Source organism: Poromitra crassiceps (genome assembly GCF_964638095.1).
Source record: "Poromitra crassiceps genome assembly, chromosome: 16".
NCBI classification, from domain to species: Eukaryota; Metazoa; Chordata; class Actinopteri; order Beryciformes; family Melamphaidae; genus Poromitra; species Poromitra crassiceps.
This window is the reverse complement of record NC_139645.1, coordinates 19,359,791-19,387,132: the sequence shown is the minus strand read 5'-3', so window position 1 is coordinate 19,387,132 and position 27,342 is coordinate 19,359,791. Positions and strand designations below refer to the sequence as shown.

At 44.3% G+C, this 27,342-nt stretch overlaps 2 protein-coding genes across 2 annotated transcripts; one reads left to right on the top strand and one right to left on the bottom strand.

The window, feature by feature from the left end:
• Window positions 1-2,265: 2,265 nt before the first annotated feature.
• Window positions 2,266-8,102, top strand: LOC310791496 (putative sodium-coupled neutral amino acid transporter 6; the record flags this gene model as incomplete). The annotated part of the gene is made up of 10 exons (XM_083653174.1): window positions 2,266-2,428; window positions 2,541-2,605; window positions 2,686-2,757; window positions 3,564-3,620; window positions 3,864-3,943; window positions 4,035-4,135; window positions 5,653-5,780; window positions 6,699-6,840; window positions 7,234-7,328; window positions 8,028-8,102. 10 exons carry the CDS (start codon window positions 2,266-2,268, stop codon window positions 8,100-8,102), a joined length of 978 nt encoding a protein of 325 aa, XP_083509300.1.
• A 42-nt stretch (window positions 8,103-8,144) lies between these two features.
• Window positions 8,145-26,605, bottom strand: LOC310791495 (uncharacterized protein; the record flags this gene model as incomplete). Its single annotated transcript, XM_083653173.1, has 12 exons — window positions 26,501-26,605; window positions 24,161-24,266; window positions 23,758-23,856; window positions 22,118-22,190; window positions 21,181-21,388; window positions 16,722-16,870; window positions 15,465-15,580; window positions 15,142-15,364; window positions 12,733-14,061; window positions 11,323-12,002; window positions 8,290-8,346; window positions 8,145-8,174 (listed from the first exon to the last, which is right to left on the bottom strand). The coding sequence occupies exons 2-12, from the start codon at window positions 24,203-24,205 to the stop codon at window positions 8,145-8,147; spliced, it is 3,009 nt and encodes a 1,002-aa protein (XP_083509299.1). The 5' UTR covers window positions 24,206-24,266; window positions 26,501-26,605.
• Between the last annotated feature and the right edge of the window lie 737 nt (window positions 26,606-27,342).

Genomic DNA, 27,342 nt, shown 5'->3' with positions numbered 1-27,342 from the left:
GTGAAATTTGTCCTCTGCATTTAACCCATCCAGGCTTGTCCTTTCCTCCGAGGGGCAGGCCAGGAGCAGCGGTCGCTTTTTCTTTCCAGCGCCCGGGGACCAACTTCGGATGTTGTCGTCACTGGTCGGATGACGATGACGATCTTCTGCATGTTTTTAGTGGGGGGGTTATGTACGGAGGAACCCCCTGGGGAGCACGGGGAGAACATGCAAACTCCACACAGAAAGGCCCTTTCGACGAGATAGCCCACCTGGGCAGTAGGCACTGAGGATATGGGGGGGAACACAACTCCAGCGCCCACAGCGTCCCAGGCGAGAATCGAACTCAGGACCTTCTAGCTGTGACGCAACAGCGCTACCGACTACGCCACCATACCCCCTTGGATACTGTAGATGCAGAATGAAGCAAGGATTCCAGGGAAAGTGGAATTGTGATTGTGGCCCATATTGTTCAGAGGTTATAGGCCCTGCCTGAGTAGTGTGAGGCCACCTGGCAAATGTGGGTGCTCTGGGGCTTTACATTGGGACATCCGAGTGTGATGGACGGACGGACGGACCCCCTTCCCCAGAGAGATGAACTGACTGACTGAGATGAAAGGCTGGATGTGAGCCGTTGAAGGATGGTTTCTGATCATCTTGGAATAGTGAAGAGTGTCTGTCATTTATCTGATTCTTCCTCTCACAGGTATCAAGTCATATGAAGACCTTGGAGGTCGAGCCTTTCAAAGAGCAGGAAAAGTGAGTTTTGTTTATATACGTGTATGTCTATACAGTACACTATATATATATATATATATATATATATATATATATATATATATATATATATATATATATATATGTATATATATATATATATATATATATATATATATATATATATATATATATATATATATATATATATATATATATATATATATATATATATATATATATATATATATATATATATATATATATATATCTAGTGGGGTGCCCTGTCAAGGGATCTCAGATTTATGCCTACCACAAAACAGTTAACTCCCCATGTTATTCATTTCATTGTAACCAATAAGACATAACAGCCATTGTAAAATGTGTTGTAGGTTCTGGTTGCGGTCACTATTCTCATCCAAAGTATTGGAGGTAAGCTGACTTCTATTTGACCGTAGCTTATTTCTGACGGCATACTGTACACTGCCAAACACTGATGGGCCAATACTGTATCTCACGCCCAAGTGCAAGTGCAAGGGCAAGGGAAAAAGATGTGCTAGTCTCTAGCACTCGAAAACTCCCCTTTTTCCTTTAACTAGGCATCTCGGGCGCTACGCGTGCTCGATTCCTAGTCTCGCCCGCGGCCCTGCAGCTCGACCGCTGTGCGGGGTCACTTGCTCATATGACGATGTCACAACTTCGCATCATCGATGAAATTACAATTGCTCTTATGACATCACTGATTACATCACAATTGCGCTTATGACATCGCTGTTGCGATGCCTATGACATCAGCAGTGCGACAAACATTGAAACAGAACAGACAGACAGAGATTTTGCCTACTTTCTCCCCTTTACTGTAATACAAAGATGACCACTGGGTCACTGAAACACATCCTTTGATGTACTGACCCAGACAGAGGTCATTAAAAGGGAGATTTTGAAACTAGCAAAGATTTAGAATTAGCCAGACATATTTTCTGTGAAGCCCTCTGGGACATGCTTGTGAATTAGGGCTATACAAATAAACTTGACTTGACTTGACTACCCTTGGACGTGAGATATGGCCCCAATGCATTTTCTTTGTATGGGGATTTTGGTTAGATTATTTAAGATATGGCCCGAAAGCATTTTTTTTTGTATGGGGATTTTGGTTAGATTAAGATATGGCCCGAAAGCGTTTTTTTTGTATGGGGATTTTGGTTAGATTAAGATATGGCCCGAAAGCGTTTTTTTTGTATGGGGATTTTGGTTAGATTAAGATATGGCCCCAATGCATTTTTTTGTATGGGGATTTTGGTTAGATTAAGATATGGCCCCAATGCGTTTTTTTTTGTATGGGGATTTTGGTTAGGTGCCTGAAATAAGGTCTGTGGTTAACAAAGGTTTATGAAACTTGCACGTTGAGTTTCTAAAGATAATCTTCACAAACGAACACCACTCTTATGATTTCTGAAGCGTTTTCTGGCACTTGCATTTATTCTGGTGTGCGACTTGGAGCGCCTGTATTCATTTATTGGACCTGCAGAACTCATTTTCTGAACCTTTGTTGCTGCCATCATCATAGGCATGTCGTCCCTTTTGCTCATCATGAAGTTGGAGGCCAGCTTCCCCAGCCCAGACGACCCTGAGTTTTTCAGATATGCCTGGTTTGGAGATCGCAGGACGCGAGTGATCCTACTGATGCTGACGCTGGCGTGTCTAATTCTGCTTCTGACTATTTTCCATATTGGTAAGCAGACTTTACTTTGCTCATAATATAGCAGGCGGAGGCGCCTTTATCTGCTACTCGGACTGGGTCTTATTGCTGTATCTTACCAGCTCTGTCTCTCTCTCCCCTCCAGGTTTCAGGATCCACGTCGTCGGCGTCTTCGTCCTCTTCCTCGTCATGCTATGCTTCACAGGCATGGTGAGCTCTGCGACACCTCCAAACGTTCTTCTCATCTGTCATCTGTTGCTTGTTGACCTGCTGTGTTGCCTCCCATCCAGGTTGTGGTGAAGAAGTGGTCGATGCCCTGCCCACTCCCTTACAATGTGACCATGCCACCAGGTGCCTACCAGGTCATTATAACCCCCAGTTCTTCTTGCACGCATGCACAGACACACACACTCGCACGTGAACACACACACACGCACAAGCAGGGTGTAGTGGCACACTCACACACACACACACACACACAAGCACGCACGCGCAGTTTCAATGTTTGTCCCACATTGGATGTCATCATCAGTGATGTCAGCAAGTGACATCACGGATGATGTCATAGGCATTGTGACATCATCAATGAGATCATTATTGATCAAAATAATCTTATGACATTTTCTGACTAATCGATGAATCCTTGCAGCTCTGCTTACAATAATAGAATGTGAGGTCGCCAAACAGGGGGGAGAGCAGGTAAACCACGAAGCATCATCAGTGGTGACATCTTCTTCTTCTTATGGCTTTCTGGCAGACTGGATGCCTTGCGGCACATTGCTGCCTCACAGAATATTTATACAAATTCCAGACTCGGGGGTCCGCCCCCTCCTCACTGTTCCTCCCTCCACTCACGACCGCTGGATTAGGTAAAACCCAGGAGAGTCGGCTCCGGCAGATGAGGGGCCCAGAGAGCTGGAGAAAGCTCCTCGCCTGTGCCTGCATGAACTCTGCCCTTTTTGGATGTACAAGACAGCAGAGCTGGCATGGGTTCTAAGTTAACCATCTAAGTCTTAGATGGTTGTTTGCCTTTCAGCCACATAGCCAGGCGAGGGAATCTCTCCACCCCACTCCCATTTGTAGTAGCAACACTGCAGTAGTCTCCTCCGCTCGGATGCAACCTCTTCTCGCCGTTTTTAACACGCTCCCTCTTCCTGTGTTTTTGCAGATATCAAATTCCTCCGACGCAGAATGCACGCCCAAACTCTTTGTCATCTCCAGTCAGGTATGTACTGAAGCATGTACAAGAGGAGAAGTCCGCCTAAACAGGAAGTGACTTTATTACAAATCTAAGAAAACAAAACAAAACAAAAACACTGACACACACAAACACACACACACACACACACACACACACACACACACACACACACACACACACACACACACAACCTCCGCTCACCTGGCCCTCAGGTTCTGTGTAACAGTGGAAGCTGATAAGTTGCTCTGTGATTGGTGTGTGTTGCAGAGTGCCTACGCCATCCCCACCATGGCCTTCTCCTTCGTCGGCCACCCGGTGGCGCTGAGCGTCTACTGCGAGCTGGACCGGTTAGCCCCTTCAGCACACTTCACCAGTCGTCACCTTTACATTCACAATTTCATTTCAGGTGTTAAAAAAATGTCTCCCCGTGTCTTTCAGGCCCACAAAGTCGAGGATGCAGAAGGTTACGAACATCAGCATCACTCTCAGCTTCGTGCTTTACCTGCTCTCCGCCCTGTTTGGCTACCTCACCTTCTATTGTAAGCAGAGATCGATTCATCGATGAGTCGATCGACAGACAATTAAACGACAACTATTTTGATAATCGATGAATCATTTTGAGTAGGCCTACAATTTTAAGAGAAAAGGTCTAAATTCTCTGATTCCAGCTTCTCAAATGTCTGTGTAATTCTGGTTTCTTTACTCCTGTGTGACAGTAAAGTGATATTATCTTTGAGTTGAGGACAAAACAAGACATTTGAGGGCGTCATCTTGGGCTTTGGGAAACACTGATCGTCATTTGCTAGCCTACCATTTTCTGACATATTATAGACCAAACAACTAATCGATTAGTCGAGAAAATAATCGACAGATTAATCAATTATGAAAATAATCCTTAGTTGCAGCCCTAATTGTAAGCAGAGATAGAAAAAGTACACTGTACACACATTCTTTACTTGAGTAGAAGTACAGTTAGTTGTGTAAAAAAAGACTGGTAAAAGTACAAGTAGGTTGGCTCAACTTATTCACTCAAGTAAAAGTAAAAAAGTACAGACTCTGAAATTTACTAAAACATCTACAAGTAAAATGTATTTCTACTGGCTGATTATGTGCAAACCAAACATATTTAATGATGTAGGCCTATAAAAACTCTACTTTGATTAATGTGTGATATGGTTTTTCCACAAAGAAAATCAATTATCTCATTAAAACCCTTAAAATGTCATCTACTCCTTTCTCATGAGGCTACATTGTTGATATGGTGTGACACGCTACACGAGAGACAGAGAGCGATAAGAGAGAGGGCGCGGTCGAGCGAGCTAGACTCTGCATGAAGAGAGTGAGCGGTAGTCGTGTGAACGCTGGGAGAGCGTGAGACGAGAGCGACAAACGCTACATCGTTTTTGTCTGCTGTGCATTCAAACTAAAGTAACTAGCCTGTTTTTTTAATTCAAGCAGAAAGTGCAGATATTTGTGATCAAATTTAAGGACATAGGGAGTATACGTAAAACGTTATCAGAGAAATAAATATTCAGTAAAGTACAGATACCTGAAAATTCGACTGAAGCACAGTACTTAAGTAGAAATACTACGTTACGCCCCATATCTGATTGTAAGACAGCATGAACACGCCTCACTAAGTAACAGAGATGACTTAACAGAGTTTTCGTTGTTACCATACGACGAATCAGCGTGACGTCACTTGCTACCCAAAAATGCGTAACCTCGCGGCAGTTAACTAGTATGAGTTGTGCCAAACAAACGTTAATATCTCAAAAAGTATACATCACATCGCTTATATTTTGACATTCCGAGTGAGAGCAGAATTAGCTCAAGAGTTTGATGTATAATGTATGCATGTCGTGTTAAAGTTGTGTGAACTGTCGCAGTTTTTAAATTGTAAACACAGTCATAGGGTTCCATTGCCGTTGCCACCCAGTGACGCGGTTTGTTGACCAAAATGCTGCTCGGCTGATCCCTCGTATACCTCAGTCTTTTTTATTTCAACCACAGACCCTCACTCTCACCATCACCTGTTCTTGTCTGTTGCTGACAGCCCATGTGACTTCTGAGCTGTTGCTAAGCTACGCCGCCTACATGCCGCGTGACGTCATGGTGAAGGGGGTGCGGGCGGCTGTGCTGCTGTTGGTGTTGCTGCCGACTGCGGGCCAAATACACATGCCTGTGAGTTAACCCTTCACTGCCACCGACTAGCCCTTTCCCCGGCCATGCACTATCATCTAATGTCCCAGTTGTTTCTCATTTAGATGCATTTAAGAGTGTTCATTTCCATTCAAAAGCCTGGAAAAGAAGGCAAGATATATTATTTAATTCACATTTACGCTTTTCATTTTTCTGATTTTCCAGTAACACTTACTAAGCCTCTGTCAGTGACTTAGGAGTTCTACCTAAGTCATGGATGGTTTGATGAAGTGAATGTGAAAGATCCCCCACTCTCTTTGTTTTCATCCTTTGCTGCTGCTGCTACTGTTGTTGTTTAATAATGCACACCTATATGCTGCACTATGGTCCTGGCTTTGCATGAATTAAGCGGTCGCTCTAGGATTTAGCTGACATTTTTTGTGTGATTATTGAGATCAAAAGGGCTTGATTTTGCGGTGCCTTTCCTGAAGAATTGCGATGCAATTTGGGTCATTTTATGTTGTTTTTTTTGCTGTAAAATTGTGGGAACTGCCAAAAATTGCAAGTTGAAGAAAATTGAGATCCCCCTAACTATATCTAATGGCAACTTTTCCTTCAATTGGAATTTGCAAAGCTTTATGTGATTTGGTATGCTCGATTCTTAGGCTCGCTCGCTACGCGGGCTCGCCTGTCCTGCAGCTCACTGAGCTGGCCCTGCAGCTCGCCAAGCTGGCCCTGCAGCTGCGCGGCCTTGCCCGCAGCTCAGCTGCTGTATGGCCAATGAGACCAGCATCACTGATGATGTCACAGTGGAATTTATGACATCCCTGATGATGTGTCACAGTGGAACTTATGACATCACTGATGATGTACATTCATTGTCACTCACTATCATCCAAACCGTATGGCAGTAGATCTGCTGAGTGTGTGGTCTGACCTATATCTTTGCGTTGGCTCCAGATCCAAAAGGCGCTGGCCGTGCTGCGTGGAGGTCGGCCCTTCTCCTGGCTCATCCACATCACGCAGGCTGTGACCATCGTGGGCGCGGAGCTGCTGATGGCCTTCTTTGTCCCAGACATCAAATACCTGTTTGGAGTAGTGGGTATGTGGTCAGACATCTTTGGAGTTTAGGAGACTAATGGTATTTAATGTAAGTTATTTGGTAACAGGGTCCAAACAGACTTGCATAGTTATCGCTAAAATGGGAATGTTTTGCTTTACTAGATATTATGATCATGATTGTTTATCATCTTATTAGTATTTATGATTTGAGGAACACAATTATTTTCATGCTTTTGAAATCTTATGTGAATGTCTTAACTATTTAGCTCGGTATTGCCAACATGTCAATATTCCACCATTATTGATTATGGAAAGATAGAATCACAGTATACATAGTAAAGCCCTATTGAAAAGGTCCATGAAGTTGCCATGGTCAGACACATACAGAATGCACTGTTTGCACTCCAACCAGCTATTCCTATCTGTTCTGCAGGATCGACGACGTCCACCTGCCTCTTGTTTATTTACCCTGGTATCTTCTACCTCAAGATCAGCCGCCAGCCTCTCTGCTCTGCTGAGTCTATTGGAGTAAGTAGCCTATACACACGATTCAAATAGCTACAGTATATCTGCATTGCTGTTAATGTCTTCTTACAAAAAAAGAGTTACTCATTGACTTTGGTGCTCATCCTCTATGTTTAGTGAATACGGGATACAGCAACCGTTTACCCCAGCTAAATACCATCATTACACAGATGGCACGCAACTTTATATCTCCCTCTCTCCCAATGATCTCTACACCCTCTGGACACTGAATAAATCCATTAAGGACATGGGGGTCCGCTCACTATGCCGACAACCTGCAATGCAGATGGCCCCATAGGGTTAGGGGTTAGGCCAGGGCCCTGCTCCATGACTGCATGTGCCATATCAACCAACAAGAAGTCTCCTCGTTCCTCATGTGCACTCTAAAGCTGCTCCAGACAGATGGAATGCTCTTCCAAGTGACATGAGATCCTCTGAGGCTTAATTAGCTTTTAAAAGTCGACTTAAACATTTTTTTTAATTCTGTCTTCAGACCTATATAACACACCAATGTTGCATTTGCATCCTAACATTTTCTATGTCCTTGTGTGTGTGCATGCCTATGTATATGTGGGTATTTTATTTTATTAGACGTGTATTGCCTTGTGAAGCACATTGTGTTGCTTTCTGTATGAAAAATGGCCTCTATATATATTTCACTTGACTTGACTAACTCTGGCGTCTGCACTCTTTTGTTTGCAGGCTGTGCTTCTGTTGGTCTTCGGTTTGATGGTGGGAGTGCTCAGCCTCAGTATCATCATTCTCACATGGGTCTGAAACCTCATGGCGAACTATTTTGCAACATGAATTTGCAAATCGTTATTCGGTGCAGCCACGTCTGGAGTGTTCCTGGTGGCAGAAGGTTGAAGAGGAACCTCATTAGTAAACTCATTCTGTAAAGCTTAGACTTTTTTGACGTGGCTCATACGTCACAGTATCTTTTCCGTGTGCCACGTCAACTCACCTTGTGCCACGTATTGCTCTTATACAGGTGCGGTAACCAGCTTTTTCCGCCTACAGCCTGACGAAGACCAGAGGTTGAAACGCGTTGCGTCCCTTGTGTCCATGTCCTATTTTGAAGATGTACTTTCTATTAACTGAATAAGTATAACTGTACATTACTTCTTTATTAAATCCTTCTATAAGCATCAAGAAGCTCCTTTTTTCTATTTACTGTAAAGCTTAGACAAAAATAAAGCCCAGGGCTTGTATCATATCACCTCAATTATTTACATACAGGGAAGTGAAAAGTGTCACTAAGCATCAGCTGCTTGTGATAAACAGTCACACAAAGCTGTTGAAGTTCTGACTTTGGTTTAAACAGATTTTTATTTATTTATTAAACACTATGAAAACAAATGAGGGAAAAATACAAAGGTTCAAAGTACAAAAATGTCTAGCCTATACGACCCAACATATTTGGCTAAATAAAACCATATCTAAAAATAAAAAGGTAACGCTTTATTTTACAGGTCGGTTAAAATCACCACAGAAAATTCAGAACAGTGTCAATCTGGTCCAATTTAGTCTAGAAGTTATTATTGTAGAACTTTATTTGTTTTAAAGGGATGTTCAAAGAAATGGGGAAGGGAACCAGAAGATGTGAACTTTTTCTGCTGCTCTAATATGGCCTAATGGCACTGAGGACAGGAACAGTTGGAACAGATGGACAAGGTAAAAATGGCTGGAAGTTAACCGTAAAAAGTTTGAACCCATTTGCTCAACGGTTTTTCATTCACGTTTTAGCTGTAGCATATTGATCATAAAATGTCAGATTTCTTCTTTTAGAACTCAGCAAATACGACCATAATCAGTGTAACTGAAAATAATGGCAGAGCATAGTTTGACACACATACCAAGATGTTACTGAAGAGTGAAGAGACAGGTTACTTGTGTGGAGGCAGACTGGGAGTGGCACTGCACTAGTGTAAAAAAAAAAAGAAGTACCACCAAGTGGATTAATCTGTTACTGCAACCAAACAATACTCCAAAAGTAATTTAGTCATTTGTGACTGTTACAAGCTTTCCCTAAACGACCCTTTTTACGGTCACCATTTTGTGTCTACAAGGCAGGATAAACACAGCCGGTGTACCAAAACATTAACTAGGGTTTCCAACTTCCAGTGCATTTAGGTGTTCCAGTGCTGGGGCCTTAGTGAGTGGGTTGCACCTGTTGTTTATCCTGCCTTTTAGACACAAAATGGCAGCTGTGAAAAAGGTCTATACCGTGCCTACATCGTATTTGTGGTAAGCAATATGCAGGGCACCACATGCCACTACAAATACGTTCATAATAGAGCTGAACACGTGACGTTTCTTGCTCCGGAAGTTCCCTATTCATTTTCTCCATAGACATTTCGAACAATCCTTATGAGTTTTAAGGCTGGAACTAAGACAAATAGTGACCATAAAACATTTCACTTGAGGCAAGACAAAAAAATAAAGACAGGGGAAAAAGTCTGAAATTAGATTTTGTTTTTGCTTAAAGTTAAATGTTTTATGGTCAGTCATGATTCAGGTCGCTGGCTGGCTTGGTTCCAGCCTTAAAACTATATATTTTTTTATTATTACCCCCCCCCCCCCCCCCCAAAAGAAATGCCACGACTGTTCAGCTTTATAGACGCTGCTTGTGTAAAGATTCTCATAGTTTGAGTTCAATAAAGCAATATTATTCTTCAAAGCAAAATATCAATAGTTTTTTCCCCAATGGCCATAGAACATTTAAAAAGGTGAAAAAAAATCAATACCGTGAAATACCTTATACCATGATATTGTACCATACTGTGAAATTTCATATTATTACATAGTCCCTAGTGATTGGTTCAAATACGTAAGTGACTAGTGATCGGTTCAGATAAGTCGGTCACTAGGATCGGTTCAGATATGTCGCTCTGGTATTGGTTCAGATACGTTGATTAGTGTTCAGTTCAGATACATTGGTCACTACTGATTGGTTCGGGGAACTCTTAGACTGACTGATGGCCCTTCAGTCTGAATTTCAGGCTATACTAAGGGCAAAATACAAGGTAAATGGCTTTGGGTCTGCTCCTGAATGATGGACTATCATGATGTGTCCCTGGTTGTGTCCCTGATTCTGGTATATTTATTGTTCTGTTACTGCTGAACAATTCAGCTCAACCAGCAGCTCTGCTGCTGCTCTCACCACAACACATTGTGAAAGATGACACCGTAACTCACCGTTTCTTCCTTGTGTGAATTCTCATGTGTGTCATTAATGCTCCTCTCTGACTGAATATTTTACTACAAACTAAGCAACTAAATGGTTTCTCCCATGTGGATTCCCATGCATCTACTCATGTCTCTAGCACAAAAACTTTTAGCAAAACGTGTGCAACTAAATTGTCTCTCCCGTGTGCGAATTATCATGTGATTCTTCAATTGTGCTGAATAACAAAATCTTTTACTACGGAATGAGCAACTAAACGATTTCTCTCCTGTATGAATTCTCATGTGTGCCGTCAGTGTCCCTCTATGTCTGAATAGTTTACCGCAAACTGAACGACTGAACGGATTCAGCAGTGTGGACTCTCATATGTATCTTTAAGTGTGCCACAGAATGAAAGCCTTTACTACAGAGCGAGCAAATAAAGCGTTTCTCCCCAGCATTTAAGCATGACTGTGGCGCCGTAGTCTCCTTCCAATCATCGCTGTCGTCCGTCTCAGAACTCTCCTTCCAATCAGCACTGTCGTCAGTCTCAGCTTCAGAAGAGTCTGAAGCCTTGTCATTACTAGTTGGTTGTAAATGACTAGCTGGCTCTACATTCCTGGATGGTTCCGATACTCCACAGTCCTCTAGATCAGCTTCTGTTTTCATCTCTTGAGTTGAGCTGCTGGCTAGAGGCTCTGTTTCTCTGTTCTGCTCAGTTTGGCTTTGATGACAGTATTTCTCTGGTGCACCAGGCGGAGCTTTACTACAGCTTGGGCCACTAAATGTTTTGTCTCCTGTGTGGACTTTTGTGGGTTTAACCAGTCCTACCTCATAGGCAAAAACATTTTTACAAACTGAACAGGGATAAGGTCTTTCCCCTGTATGAATTAACATGTGTCTCCTTAATACTTCATTCCAGGCAAACATATTTCTACAAAATGAGCAACTAAATAGTTTATGCCCCGTGTGGACTTTCATGTGTGTCTTTAGGTCTGGTTGATAAACAAAGCTTTGACCACAAAGTGCGCAACGAAAGTGTTTCTTCCCGGTCTGAGATCTCGTTTGAGGTACAGGGACTTCACTGTTTTTCTCTGACTCTAAACCTGACTGAGGTTCTCTAGTCTCATTCCAATCATCACTGTCGTCAGTCTCAGGTTCAGAAGAGTCTGAAGTCTTGCCATCAGTAGTTGGTTGTAAATGACTAGCTGGATGTAAGTTCCTGGTTGGTTTTAATACTGCCTCTCTGTTCTCCTCAGTTTGACTTTGATGAAGATGTGAGAACTGAGGTTTCTCTTCATCTTCTTTCTTCACAGGGAGAGGAGTGAATGGGAACTTGGTGATACGGACCTCCTCTGGCCCATGAGGATGCTCTCCCTCCTGACTGATCCAGAGTTCCTCCTGTTCCTCTTTAATGTTTGGGGGCTCTGGGGCCTCCTGGTCCAGACTGGGGCGCCCCTCCTGCTGCTCAGGGGGAACATCTTCTTTACAGACCAGCAGCTGCTGGACATCTGAAGGCAACACATAATGAGCATGAATCAGATGATCTCCTTCCAATAAAACCAATTTAATGTTTCCACTGTCAATAACTCATAACTCAGGACTCTGTCTGCCCCCAAAAAAGAAATAAAGTGACCAGGTCGCAGATTATGTCACAACGATGACGCTTACGTCATGGATGATGTTATCAGTCAGCGATGATGGATGGGACTGTCTACCGGCCAGAGATTTGCATCCGGACCAACCTCGTCCAAGTGGACTAAGGATTTGTGTGTTTCCACGGCATCTGACCAGCAGCGGTTGGAAGACGTTGGTCCCCGGGCGCTTCACTGCAGCTGCCCACCGCTCCTGGCCTGACCATGGAGGACGATGATGCATGTACATACACAAACGTGTATTCGGAATGCAGTATTTAAAATACTAAATCTGAGTAACTATCTAAAATAAAAAAAATCCCCTATGTCTGAGACTGGGAGCATTATTTAAAAAGACAACTCTTCAGATAACATTTTGCCATCTTTATCTTCAATTCGAGTTTGCATTCTAGTGAAGAGTAAATCCACTTTGCTATATTCATCTTGGTCCAACGTGTTCTACTCGTAAAATATATATTTAATTTTTACATTCACTTGATGCGGTTTGCTGTGGTTAACTGATGCTGTGGAAATGAAAGAAGGGGTAAAGCAAAACTGAAGACTGTACAGCAGCAGTAAAAAAATAGAGAGAGAAAAGTAAGGTTACCTTTTTTTGTCTTGCGCACTGTGGCGGTTGTTAGTTTTCTTCTTCTTCTTCGTCTTCTTTTCTTCTTCACAGCCTTTGTTTCTCCTTGTGGCGTGGTTGTGTTGTTTGCAGCGTTACTGTTTGCTTGTGGCGTGGTTGTGTTGTTTGCAGCGTTACTGTTTGCTTGTGGTTTGGGTGTTGTTGTTGCATCCTCTGTGCTGAGCTTTGTAGTTTTCCGAGGCCTTCCTCTTCCTCTCTTCTTGTGTGACTTGGTCTCTGAGCTTAAGCACTGTGCGTCAATGTCACACATGCTCAGGTCTTCCTCTTCAATGGTGTCCAGCTGAGGCATTGGTGGACGCATAGCATTACGCACGGTATGCTCAGATAGCGTGTTGGAGATGACCACTGCCTCTGCCACCCCTTTCAGAGAACTAGAAGCCTCCTCCCCTTTTCGCTTGTTGCCTTTATTTGTATCCCGGGTCTTGCTGTCCAGCTGAAGCATTAGTGGACAAACGGCATTACGTATGGTATACTCAGATAGCCTGTTTAAGATGACCACTGCCTTTTTCATTCCTTTTAAAGAACTAGAAGCCACCTCCCCTTTTCGCTTTTTCCCTTTATCTGTATCCCGGCTCTTGCTATCCAGCTGAGGCATTGGTGGACGCATAGCATTACGCACGGTATGCTCAGATAGCCTGTTGGAGATGACCACTGCCTTTGCCACCCCTTTCAAAGAACTAGAAGCCTCCTCCTTTTTTCGCTTGTTGCCTTTGTCTGTATCCCAGGTCTTGCTGTCCAGCTGAGGCATTGGTGGACAAACAGCATTACGCACGGTATGCTCAGATAGCGTGTTGGAGATGACCACTGCCTTTGCCACCCCTTTCAGGGAACTAGAAGCCTCCTCCCTTTTTCGCTTGTTGCCTTTATCAGTATCCCAGGTCTTGCTATCCAGCTGAGGCATTGGTGGACGCATAGCATTACGCACAGTATGCTCAGATAGCGTGTTGGAGATGACCACTGCCTTTGCCACCCCTTTCAGAGAACTAGAAGCCTCCTCCGCTTTTTGCTTGTTGCCTTTATCTGTATCCCAGGTCTTGATGTTTAGATGAGGCATTGGTGGACAAACAGCATTACGTATGGTATACTCAGATAGCCTGTTTAAGACGACCACTGCCTTTTGCATTCCTTTTAAAGAACTAGAAGCTGCCTCCCCTTTTCGCTTTTTGCCTTCATCTGTATGCCGGGTCTTGCTGTCCAGTCGAGGTGATGGAGCAGTAGGTCTGTTAGTCAGAGAGCTGGAGGTGTGAATCTTAGGGGGAACAACCTCATATGGGGATTGAGGCATATAATCTACAATAGACAAAAAAGAAGAAGAAAAAGACAAAAATAGTGAAATTGTAGCTTGCAAAAATCTAAAGTGCCAACTCGCCCGGTTAAAGTTGTGATCAGACGTACCATGTGTAAGCCCTCGTTCACGCCATACACCGAAGCCGCGCTGAAGCTACGCAGCGCTATGGCAGTTTCATTTCGGCGTCCTTGTTAACAGGCGAGACCGTTCACACCAGCCGCACGCTTCATGCCTGGCAGCTCGGGTGCAGCTCGCTGCACGCTTGAAAAATAGAACAGAAGCTGAAACTGTCGCTGTAGCGTAGCTTCAGCGTGGCGTTAGGGTGTGAACAGTCTCGCCTGTTAACAAGGACGCAGAAATGAAACTGCCATAGCGCTGCGTAGCTTCAGCGTGGCTTCTGCGTATGGTGTGTGAACGAGGGCTAAGGCTACTGCAGGCACAGGGCAGGGTAACGTAGTCACGCATCAACACATCAACGCATACAACATGCATACAACATGCATACAACATGCATACAACATGCATACAACATGCATACAACATGCATACAACATGCCGACAGCTACAGAAATTCAGACTCGCGCGTCAAGATGTTACGTTAATCGAATCGACCCCCCCCCCCCCACACACACACACAAATTTTGTTTTTTGCTCCAGGTGAAAAACTCGTTATACTCACTGTATAAGGATTGTTCGAAATGTCTATAAATTAAAAGTAATTTTTTTTACATCATTGTACTTATTCTATTAATTTGTGGTGTAGTAAGTAATACTTTATTTATATAGCACTTTTCAAATCCATGGATCACAAAGTAGGGCTATATGGGAGCAGGGGGGACTTTGAGGGTTATGATGCTGATGTGTGGTGAGCGTTCTGATGTGTGGTGAGCGTTCTGGCGCAAACTGGCTGCCGTGCATCACCCAGGTGGGGGGCTACACATCACCCAGGTGGGGGGCTACACATCACCCAGGTGGGTGGCTACACATCACCCAGGTGGGGGGCTACACATCACCCAGGTGGGGGGCTACACATCACCCAGGTGGGGGGCTACACATCGGTGGTGGACGAGTTCCCAACTTACTCTCCATAGGCTCCTGTTTGATGTTGTCCACAGGCTCCTGCTTGATGGTATAGCTGGGCGGGGCCATGGCGGGACACAGGGCCTGAGGTAGGGGTTGCGGGTATTCCTTTTTGGGGGTGGTAGTGTTCGGAACAGGGCTGGCATCCTCCAGACCTTCCTCCGGACACAGGTGGACTTCCACGGGACCATTTTTACTTTTCAGATGGATCTGCAGCGAGCCCTGCTGTGAGGAGATTAAGGACAGAAGAGAGACGTGGTGAGAAGGAGGCGAGAAGAATCAGGAACAGAGAAGAACGTGGGAAATCGAGACGTGCTCTCCTCACCCCCGCTGACTCTAGCACCTCCAGCTTGGTCTCGGCAGGAGCCTTGACGCAAATGACTGTCTGGTCCCGCAGACTGGCTATGGAGCGGATGTCCTGGTACGTCACATAGCCCAACGTGCAGGGTAGGGGTTAAGGGTCACATCAACGGACATTTAAACACGATTTTTTAAACACGATTTCAGACGGACAAGCCCGTCTTTATTGTCACACGAACACTTCAACACATGCATGCGGCCACAACACACGCTCATGCTGACGGTGGCCGGTGAAATATGTCCTCTGCATTTGACCCATCCAGGCTTGACCTTTCCTCCAGGGGGCAGGCCAGGAGCAGTGGTCGCTTTTTCTTTCCAGCGCCCGGGGACCAACTTCAGATGTTCACTGGTCGGATGATGATCTTCTGCATGTTTTTAGTGGGGGGTTATATACGGAGGAACCCCCTAGGGGGTATGGGGAGAACATGCAAACTCCACACAGAAAGGCCCTTTCGACGAGTAGGCACTGAAGATATGGGGGGGTCACAACTCCAGCGCCCACAGCGTCCCAGGCAAGAATCGAACTCAGGACCTTCTAGCTGTGAGGCGACAGCGCTACTGACTGTGCCACCGTACCGTGTTTCAGTAGAGTATTCACCTTATGTAGCCACGCCCATTTGACCCGCTTGTGTGGTCGTGTGACGACTTCCGGCAAAAAAAAGAAAAAAAGAAAAAGGCCGGCTGCTCCAATATCATCTAACTCTGAATTAACTAATAATTTAGCCAATTGTATGTAACATACCAAATAAAGGCAAACGGCAATGTCTAAGAAAGAATGCAATGCCATGTAACTGGCTCGTTAATTCTCGCATTCCAGGGAATGACGTTAACGTCTGCGGCTCTTATAGACGTAAGTGGCTCGAGCTGCGCTCGGAGGAGAGAAAACCATTTGAAGCTTTCTTTGTTGGAGTCCAGGTGTGTTTTACAAGAAAGTGCTCGTCATTGTCGACGATAACGTTACCTGACCTGGCTAACAGTGGATACTCCGCTTGCTTGCCGTGTACCGAGCTCAAAGTAGTAGGCTACATTCTTTGTTTTACACCCTGCGCTGTCCGCTACAAAAACAACTCTCTTCTTCTGACGCTTGTATTTCGCGCCGTGACCGCCGGAAGTGTTAACACGACCCGGAAGAATTTGGCCCACCCCCGCGTCTGAACATAAGGTGAATAGGGGCACAGGGGCACACGCACACACACACACACAGGTAAAGGATATCTCTGACTGTCGTCGTGGTCAGTGAGCTGTTTGAGCTCTGTGTTGTTGGAGTGGATGAGTTCGTCCAGCTCTCTCTCTTCTCTCTCCAGGTCATTGAGCTCGCTCCTCAGGGTGCACACCTTCTCCCTTGCACCACGATCAAACACACCTCCAACCCTGGAGGAGAACACACACACCCAACACAGTTTTTTATTTTATTTTATTTGACCTTTATTTAACCAGGTTAGTCTCATTGAGATTAAAAATCTCTTTTTCAAGAGAGACCTGGCCAAGAAAGCAGCATAAAGTTACAGACACATTTTAACATAAACAATACAAACAAAACATCTAAAACATAAGAAAATACACATCCATTTACTCAGCAACAGGGTTCATTATGGATCAAAACATTTGCAGACCTGGATTTCAGCTTCCTCCATATTTTTTACCCTGGTTTTAAAAATACTCATAGGGACTAGCACCTGGACGTTTAGTGAGCGTTGGAGTTCATTCCAGGCCAGAGGGGCAGACACCTGGAAAGCTTTCTTGCCAAACTCAGTCCTTATCAGTAAGTAAGGGCCTGTGTCCACCTAGCGTCTTTTCCTTAGGTCCAGCGTCTTTTTTCAGTTGTTTCCAATGGGGGGAGAGCGTATGCGAGCGCACACGGACGTCTAGAGAAAGTGCACAGCGCCCAGCGTCTTTTTTCGGCGTTTTTGTGCGCCCGGCTCCCAGCGCTTCCAGCTGAAAATATTTTAACTTTCAGAAAGACGCTGGTGTCGGCTGCTCCTTTTCTGGTAACTAATCATATGGAAAAACTATCGCAACAGAGACAGAACGGCTCAATTGTGGGAGCAGATCGGCTAGACACTTAATATTTCTGGTGAGTGTTGTGCTTACTGCTTTTAATAGCGTAGCCTACCTGTGTTGTTAGCATGCTAGCTGTCAGTTATCAAGCTGAACTAACGTTACTTGCAGACTGCTTCCTTGTATATTGTGCGCTGGGATCAGCATTCCCCAGCGCACTCCCAGCGTTTAACGTCGGAAAAAGACGCTAGGTGGACACAGGCCCTAAGAGTGCCAGTCTGATTGCATATACGCAGTGGTTCTCAAACTTTTTTTGTCTTTAGTACAGCCCTTTTCCATGATTTCTGAATCCAAGTATTTATGGTTAAGGTCTTTATTGGCATCGACGACAAAAAAGGACGGCTTTGCCATATTATTATTTGGATATTCACATTCATATAGCTTAATCATCGCCTCCACATGCTACTTCTACTTAAGTGGTTTTCCTTGGTTAACCACTTGAGGCATTTTTTTTTTGTTTTGTTTATTTGGATTTACAGATATGCTTATTTTTTACTTCTGACTGTTTAATTTCATGTTGTGAATTGGATTAAATTTTTGTTAAAGGGATACGCCAACTTTTGGGGAGTTTCGCTAATTTGCCATATCGTTCATACATAACCAAGATACACAATGGCTTTACCGGCACTCTCCGTACAGGATACAGTGAGCTACAGTCATCCAGTTAGTTAGTATTGGAGGAAACGGTACGGCCGTTCAAAGTCACCAAAAAACACACATTTCAAGTAAGGCATTTTGGATTAATATTTCATCTCGTGGTGAGTACCTGAGCGCACAGGCCTGCTTGAGGCATCCTCTTTGCCTGTGGTGCGGCATAGTAGGATTGCCTTTTGGGAGGGTCTGGTGAGACGAAGGAGGAGCGCGGCCTGGATCCACCCACAGAGCCTTAGACCTCCATGCACCGAAGGGTCTTTCAATGCTGCGATGTAGCACTAGCTCTATTGCAGCGGATTGGGCGTGATCAACCCTTCCGCGGGCAACGTTGCAGACAGAGTAGGAAGGCTGATCCGTGAGCGACTGCTTCTGGGACGCGAGTCGGGGTCTTAATCGGCCTCGGCTGGGTCTACTGGGCGAGGGTGTATGATGTTCCATAGACCCGAAACACCTTACGACCCCAGTTAACATCACTGATGACGCGTCCCAGCGCATGCTGTAACATTGTATTTTGAATAGTACGCACGGAAAAAAGCATCTTCCTTTCTTCAGCAACCAAGCAACGGATTTTCATCACTTATTTTATTGAAAGGTGTGACTTGTACTTGCTTACAAATTAACGTTTTGGTCACCAGTGACCACAGAGAAACTTAATTTAGCCTACGTGGGGGAGGGGGGGAAAGCGAGGTCCTAAGTATGAGGTGTGCGCTGGCGTTTTGTGTCCCCGCTCCTCCTTCAGCAGGAAGGAACGTTTCTCCTTGGTTCCTATTCAGCGTTTTGGGGAAAGAGGCGATGACGTCATCTACATGAGATCATGTGAAACACTCTGTGTCTTTGAATAGAATTAAGGATTCCTCTGGGTTGGGACATTGTTGGAAACATTTAAGATAATGTAAGTGAACAACAACAAGTGTATGACATACAGTACAGTAGGTCTACTCATTTTTAGTTACCGTAATTTAATATAATAATCTTACAGAAGTTTACATATTGCATCTTTAAGGCCCACCTTAGCAGAGTGATAATGACGATCATCACATTTTTGATTTGTTTAATCTTTGTTGTATGTGTGTATATGTATATATTTTGTCTGTCCTGTAATTTTTTTAATAGTGTCCTGTTTTTATTGTGCTCTGTTGCTCAACTGTGTGTTTATTCTATGTTGGCGGTGTGGGAAGTGGTTGGTGGATTGGTCATGTATTGTTTCTATTATTATTGTAATAAAAAAAAATCTTATGGCAGCAGTTGAATGCATCAGATCATGTAGATACAGGTCAGCAGCTTCAGTTATCGTTCACATCAAATATCAGAATGGGGAAAAAATGTGATGTCAGTTACTTTGACCGTGGCATGGCTGTCGGTGCCAGCTAGGCTGATTTGAGTATTTCTGAAACTGCTGATCTCGTGGGGCCGGTTGCACCAACTGGTCTAAACTATGCCTGGTCGTAACTCCTACGTCGGTCTTAGTTAAGAGTAAGACCAGTCTTTAGTTTAGAGTGTACTTACGCCTGTTGCACCAAACAGGGCTTACGTCTGGTCTTAACTACGCCGGTCGTAGCGATGCGTGTCCATGTGAAAGCATGGGCATGCCTACTGGAATGCGGCACGCGACCTGTTTAGAAGAGTGTGCCGACGTCAAATGACGCTGCGCTGATGGGTAATCGGCTGTAATAGTGTGGCTAAGCGGCTAACTGTTACTTGTCGTTACTTTACATGGCAGTAAAGCGCCACTGAATGACCAAATTGATTTAACTTTTAACCATTTTGATTTCCACTTTCCATACAGACCCCCAGCATTGGTTAGTTGTTTATAACGTGACTATATTTATAACGTTTATAACGTACTCCGGTTTCCAGTTTATAACTCGGGTCTGAATACAGCCAGAGTGCTGAGGGGTTGTAGCTATTGCGCAACACACAGGTGAACACCGTCTATACTGCACCTTACGCCTGCTCTGGACTAGGCGTAATATTTACCACCGGTCAGTGAGAAAAAGGCTTGGTGCAACCGGCGTAGTTGTTGGGTCGTAAAGTTACGACCGACTTAGCGTAAGACCAGTCGTAAGACCAGTCGGTGCAACCGGCCCCTGGGGTTTTCATGCTCAACAGAGCTGACACAGAATGGTGGGAAAAACAAAGGTTGTTGATGAATGGTCAGAGAATGGCCAGACTGCTCGCCAACCAGCCTGGCCAGTGGCCATACCAGTCTGGTCATTCTCCTCTGCTGACACTGAACTGAGATCAGATGTCCTACGCAGTATTAGGGGACATTCACACCAAAAGCGTTTTTTTTTTTCAGTCAGAACGCTATGAAAATCATGTCGAGAGCGCTTCCATTGTGCACAAAACACAGCGCACGGAGCGGTTTTTTAGTGCTCCGTTTTATTTTCCCCTGCAGTCGCGTGCACTAGAGTTGACGAGACAACGACCCCACGGACGGTAGCCAGCTGGTTTTGTCTGTTTGATGTTGTTGACTGTCAACATGAAAGCCAGATTATTGCCAATTCTGGCAGCAGCAGAGGTTGAAAATCCCTCGGGAGGAGAAAAGGTAGGAAGAGTGAAAAAGACGAGCAGGGCGCTTTTCCTCTAATGTTCAACTTTTTTCAGCTTTAAAACGCCCACAGCGCTCCTCCAAAAACAACAGACGCCACCAGCGCTGAAACGCCAGGTGCGTTCATTAAAAGAAGAGGACGTCTAGCGCGTCCTTACATAGAGAATGAATTGCAGAAAGACGCTGGCAGCTCCAAAAACGCTTTTGGTCTGAATGGCCCCTTAGTATGGTGTTTCTAATAAAGTACTCGGTGAGTGTATATTAAATATTTTAGAAAGTACAAATTATTGTTGGCAGGTAATTTGTTTTCTAGCCCTTCGCAGATAAGCCCAATTTCAAACTGCTCTACAGAGTACTACAGCCCAGCTGTCTATATTTCTATCTGTTCCTATTGCCGTTTCCATCTTCCTGCACTCACATCCACTGGATGTTGTTCTTGGCCTTCTTGCGGATGAGCTGCACTCCCTCCAGGACGTTGGTGATGTCATAGATGCGTCTCTTGTGCGCCTCCAGAACCTTGGCGACCCAGTTGAGGTCCAGAATGCCATGAGGAGCGTCCGCAATCAGACCCACAAACTTCTTGGTCAGCAGGCCCAGGGAGGTGTCATACCTGCAAAACTTTGGAGCTGAGCACAAAGACACATGAGAGGAGCTGATGATTAGGGATAAAGGAGGAGAACAGATCAAACAATAAGGGATATTCAAACCCACAATTAAGGGAAAAATAGAATAGACTGCACTTCATCACATCTACTGTATTTGAAAACGAAAACAATCCCCTTAATTCAGTGCATAACGTTACGTTATGCACCTTATGAGACTACAGTCATCAGTGATACTGGACGTCCTCAGAGATACACTCCGACTCCGGTAATGTTAGACAGACTGTTATAAGGTGTTACTGGAATAAATAGCAAAAGCTGTGTAGCTCTCCTTTCTGCCAACTAATTAACCATGTGCTAACGTTACATAACCATAACCATCGCGCACGCTTTCTGAAAGCAGTTTGCCATCGTAGCGTTAGCTGAATATGGCCAGGTGACAAAATAGCTTTTATTTATAATTATCAGCTATCAGGTATAGCGCACTCAGTAGTCAGTACACTGCAAAAAATAAGAAAGTACACTGCAAAAAATAAAAACAAAAAAGTACACTGCAAAAAGTGTGTGTGTGTTTTTTTAGACCCCGTTTCGACCAATTGATTGGTCGGAGCTGTGGTCGATTTCTGGTCGACCAGGATAATCTTTGGTCGAGGGCAGCCCTAATACCGAATCCGATATACGGCCGATACCGATATACGGCCGATATATGGGTGCATCCTATCCACCTTATTCCGAGCTGCCATGATGCCTTACGTGAAATATGGGCGTTTCTTCCAGTGTAGTCCTCCCAGCCCCGCTCCCACCTGTCTCGCACAGTACCTCCCACCTGTCAGTGAAAACAGGAACAGACGGTTGTGTCCCTATGTGGGAGCAGTCTAACACGTCACTCGTCCTGCCTCTTCCCTCTTCTATCGAGGGATGGGAGGATGACATGAAAAAGTGGCTGAGGCTAACAAACAGTGGCATTTTTAGCTATTTTGTTGATTCGGTTGCTAGTGATTTAATAGGTAATAAGACCCTTATAAATCCTTATAAGGTGCTTATTACCACTATTATGTTAATAAGACTAGGTAAGTGTTAATAATAGCATCATAAACTTGTTTATTGGTAGCTTATAATAAATTGATAAGCACTTTATAAGCTTCGTTACTAGCCTTTTTGTTGCTTTATTAAAGTTAAATAGTTTATTATTCATTTATTATCTATTAACTACGCATTAACTACATTATTAACAGTTAACTATGCTTTTTGCAGGTACCGGATCTAAAGCGAGAACAGTGCCTTATGTTGTGGTTAATAAATCCTTTATTATGCACCTATCGGGAATGAGCACTACATGTTGTCAAGGTTGATCAAATGTGAATAACAAATACAATGTTTTAGTGGTGAAGCACAAAACACATTAAGTTGGCTCTTTAAAAACTTTTTGAGGTAGGTTATGCTACGCCCTTGAGACCACATGATATGACAGACTTTGATGCAACCCAGCATGGAACCAACTATAAAGTAATCGACTTTAACAAACACCTTACTGGTTCATTTGGAGTTTTTATTTTGACTGATAAACACAAAGTTTACCTGGAAACTAGGACTGGGTATTGGCAAGGAGCTCACGATACGATACGTATCACGATACATGGGTCGCGATACGATTGTATCACGATACAATACATACATATTGCGATATTTATATATTATATATTTCACGCCTTTTTAAAAACATTAACCAATTATTAACCGCTTAAAGGTGTCAGTTAGGGTTGTCAAAAGTATCGATAGTATCGATAAGTATCAATACTAAAAATTTGAAATGGATACAATACTCATTTGCAACAGTATCAATATATCAGCAGTACTTTCTCTTAATGAAAAATCAAACATACTACTGATTTCTCCCTCCCTGTCATTGGTGGGTATCTGTTGCTTCTCACAAGGTAAAAGTGTTATGATAGGCTGATGACTAGAGCAGGGGTAATCTGCTGTTTTTGTGTGTGCGTTTTATCGGGCCTAGATTATGGTGAAGCGTGCATCTGTCCGTCAATCTGTTTTTGTTTATTTTTTATAATAATAATATATGTGATTTAAAAGCACCTTTCTCAAACTCAAGGACACTGTACAGTACAAAATTTGATAAAAATATAAAAAAGCAGTACAAAACAGAAGAAAAACGGGACTAAAAACAGTGCCTCTCTTGATGTGTTGCCACCCCCCCACGTGGCATCGAAAATGGTATGGAGTATTGATATCGTATCAAAGTAGAAATTCTAGTATCGTGACATCCCTAGTGTCAGTTAATCGAAAGTAAAATTTACAGAAAATCCACACCCCTAATTCAAATTCAAGCATTCTTTAAAACCTTGAAACACGTTGGTAAAAATAGACTTAGTACGAACCCTGCGAGTACGTGTGGTCTTCCGTCGCAGGGTCTTGCCATGTCTGGGTCTGGGCATCACAGTGTGTTTTTGGACTCCGCTCCACTTGACTACACTCACCTAGGGAAAGCAAGCACAGCCGGCAGACAGTCTCAGAATGAATGAATGGTCAACTCATGTTTCACAGCAATAAATGTAACAAATTAATGTTACGCTGTAGGGATGGGCATTTCTAGCAAAAACACAAAATTCACTGGGCCAAAGTAGACTTATTATCTAAATTCGCCCACCCCTAAAAAAATAAAAGCAATCAAATGTTATAATATGGTCTCTCCTGATTCTAAGTATAGTTGAAACGCTTGGTTTGACCAAGTAAAACAATTTCACGTCTACAGTATCCTCAGATCCATGAGAGTGTACTCACTCTGGGAACTGGTTGGTATTCTGGCTGCCGCAATGCGTTTGTCATTTCGGGTGCGGACCTCCGGCAGGTAGAGGGCGCCGTCCTCTAGATCCAGCTTCCTTTTAGCCTGGAGAGCACAGCGTTTGCATACGTTAGAGAGAAAACTTGAAACATTTACGAGCACGGAGTGTGTTTCTTATACAGTGGAATCTGCTTACAGTGATCACGGTTATAGTGATCAACCGCTTATTAGGGATGGGCATTTTAGGTAATTTAAATACTCGAGTACTCTCCTTCCATGATGGACGAGTAATCGAGTACTCGCCAGGAGGGGGCTGTCCGTGTGGAAACACAACACAAGCAGAACAGAACCCAAGTTTGCAGTTAATTTCGCATTAGCCATATGTCTGTAAGAATATCTATTACACAACGATAATAATGACAGAGCAGGGGTAATATTCTGTCTAGGGGCTGTTCACACCACGTTAGCGTTTTTGCATGGAAAAAGCGCTACCTGGAGCACTTATTGTGAGGAAATAAATGTGGACGGACCATGACAGTGATCTGACGTTAGCTCAGCAGCTGTTGGCCTACCTCAGTAAACTCCGGTGGTTGGATGGTTAACGCCTCCCCCCTCCACAAAGCTTTAACGGGAGCATATCTCCAGGCACCATTTTCGTCACGAGCTGGGAAATCTTCTCTGCCCTGACGGCATCACAACGGCGTTTGTTGCTGCTAGCAAACGAGGTAATGCGAGACTGCTTTTCATCTGCCCCGGTTAGGTTGACGTTTTCATTGTGCTTTACACGCATGTGTGTTAAGCATCGAACTGGTATTTTTATGATACGCAAGTTTAGCATTACATAGCCTGCACTGCACAGTCGTGTCGTCCTTTCTGTCAAAATACTTCCAAACGTTGCTCTTATGCATGTTGTCTCTGTCTGTATCGCCAGATTCACCTGTGGTGTCGTGTGCAGAGGGGAGGGGGGCGGGGCGAGTACCCGGACAGCTGAAACGCTACTCGACTAATGACGTTACAAACGAAACGAGTACTCGAGTACCCGAGTACTCGCCCCCATCCCTACCGCTTATATTGATCAAGAAACTTGGTCCCGACGAGTCGGGAGAGTCCATTGTTGTTGATGGTGTGATGTATAATGTGCGATACGAGATGTAGTTGATTGACAAAACTAAACTTTACGTTTCAGTTTCAGGACAAACTGCAACTTTCTTGACATGCGTAGTTATCTTTTAAATTGACAAAATGTAACACCCAGCCATGGCACACTTCAAACGGGATAAAAAAAAGTAAGGTATCTCTCTGTTCACAACCATTCATATTTTGCATACGCTGGTACAGGGAGAAAAGCAGGAAGTGACGTTTACTTTGGCTCTCTATTGTGACATCACTGATGATGTCAGGCATTGTGACATCTTCAGTGATGTCATAAGACCAATTGAGATGTCATCAGTGATGCAAAGTTGTGACATCATCAGTTTGTGACATCTTCAGTGATGTCATAAGAGCATGTGAGCCCGCACAGCGGGCGAGGGAGCAAGTGATTCAATTGTGTAGTATTGATTTGTACCTTACCCCGCTCGCCGGACGCTTCTGGCTCATACTGAGCGCATTAGCGCCCGGCGAATGCAACGCATTTCACATTTTAGATTTAGCCATTTTCACGTCTGGGTCTAAAATGCCCTGCTCCTACCTGAGTCTTCACGTGAAGTGAAGACGCTATCCGATGTCCAACATCCTCTTCTTTTAATAACACCTAGTTGTTGCATCCAAAATGTTGCATAAAATCCACTTTTCTGTCGCTCAAAAACCGAAAACCATATATCTGGAGCAACCCGGAACAACGACTCACTGTTTACTCAACAATGCCCCCCACACTTCCGAAATGGTATTGCACCTCCCATTTCTGCATTTGTGCAGAAACGGAGGTGCAATACCATTGCGGAAGTGTGGGGGGCATTAGTGAGTAAACAGTGAGTTGTTGTTCCGAGTTGCTTCAGATCAGAGAAGAAAAAGGAGCGGTGCTCCAAATCCATGGTTTTCGGTTTTTGAGCGACAGAAAAGTGGATTTTATGCAACATTTTGGATGCAACAACTAGGTGTTATTAAAAGAAGAGGATGTTGGACATCGGATAGCGTCTTCACTTCACGTGAAGACTCAGGTAGGAGCAGGGCATTTTAGACCCAGACGTGAAAATGGCTAAATCTAAAATGTGAAATGCGTTGCATTCGCCGGGCGCTAATGCGCTCAGTATGAGCCAGAAGCGTCCGGCGAGCGGGGTAAATTTGTACCCATACTTATCGGTACTTTTGACAACCCCTAGCGTCAGGTTATGACTAACCTGTGCGGCTTCACTTTGGGGTTCAACACATGGCAGCGTCCTCAGGCGGCGGATCTCCTGTTCTGAACTTGTCTTCGTAGCCGCAGGAACCTCGCCCCTACCGAACAGCGGAATTTCAGCCGTTTCTTTTCCTTTTTCCAGCAGGCAGCAGCAGAAAGTCTTCAACAGCGGCTGAAGCGGATCCGCTCCTGTAGGCTACTACAGCAGCTACACACACACACCCTGGGCACCTGCACGGCCCCGCTGCTACTACTGCACAAGCGTTTGACCCCTTTCTGCTTTAGAGACCTTAGCTTTAGCTTTAGCCTTCCTTCCTTTCGCCAAACAAATGCTCTCTCAAGCCAGAGTATCTATTCCACACTCTTCCAATGCTCCGGGAGCACATGCAAGTTGCGGGAGCCAACCCGTCTGTTAATTAAGGGACTGCCAAACAAACAAACAAACAAACAAACGCAGCGCGCGCATGAGCGAGCGGAGAGGGACAGGAATACAGGAAGTAGAGCCGCTGAACTGACTTCCGAGCGCTTCCGAGTCACGTGCAAGGAATCCATAAAGAAGGAAGATACATCACTCGCGTCAATTGGGGACAGTATGGTAAAGTCCCACTATAAATCATCATAATCTCCCATTTGCAAGGGCCCGTTCTCTGCCCAGTACGTTGATGGAGAGACTGCTCTGTAAAGGGGCCCCAGTGCAACCGCACTGTCTGCACTCTCTATACCTACTACACCCCTGGCTGGACACAGATATGATAGTTTATTGCCCACCCCAATGCGAACGCTGTGACGTGGATGATGTCTCTTCCTTCTTTATAAGTTCCTTGGTCACGTTGTTCGTGTTTG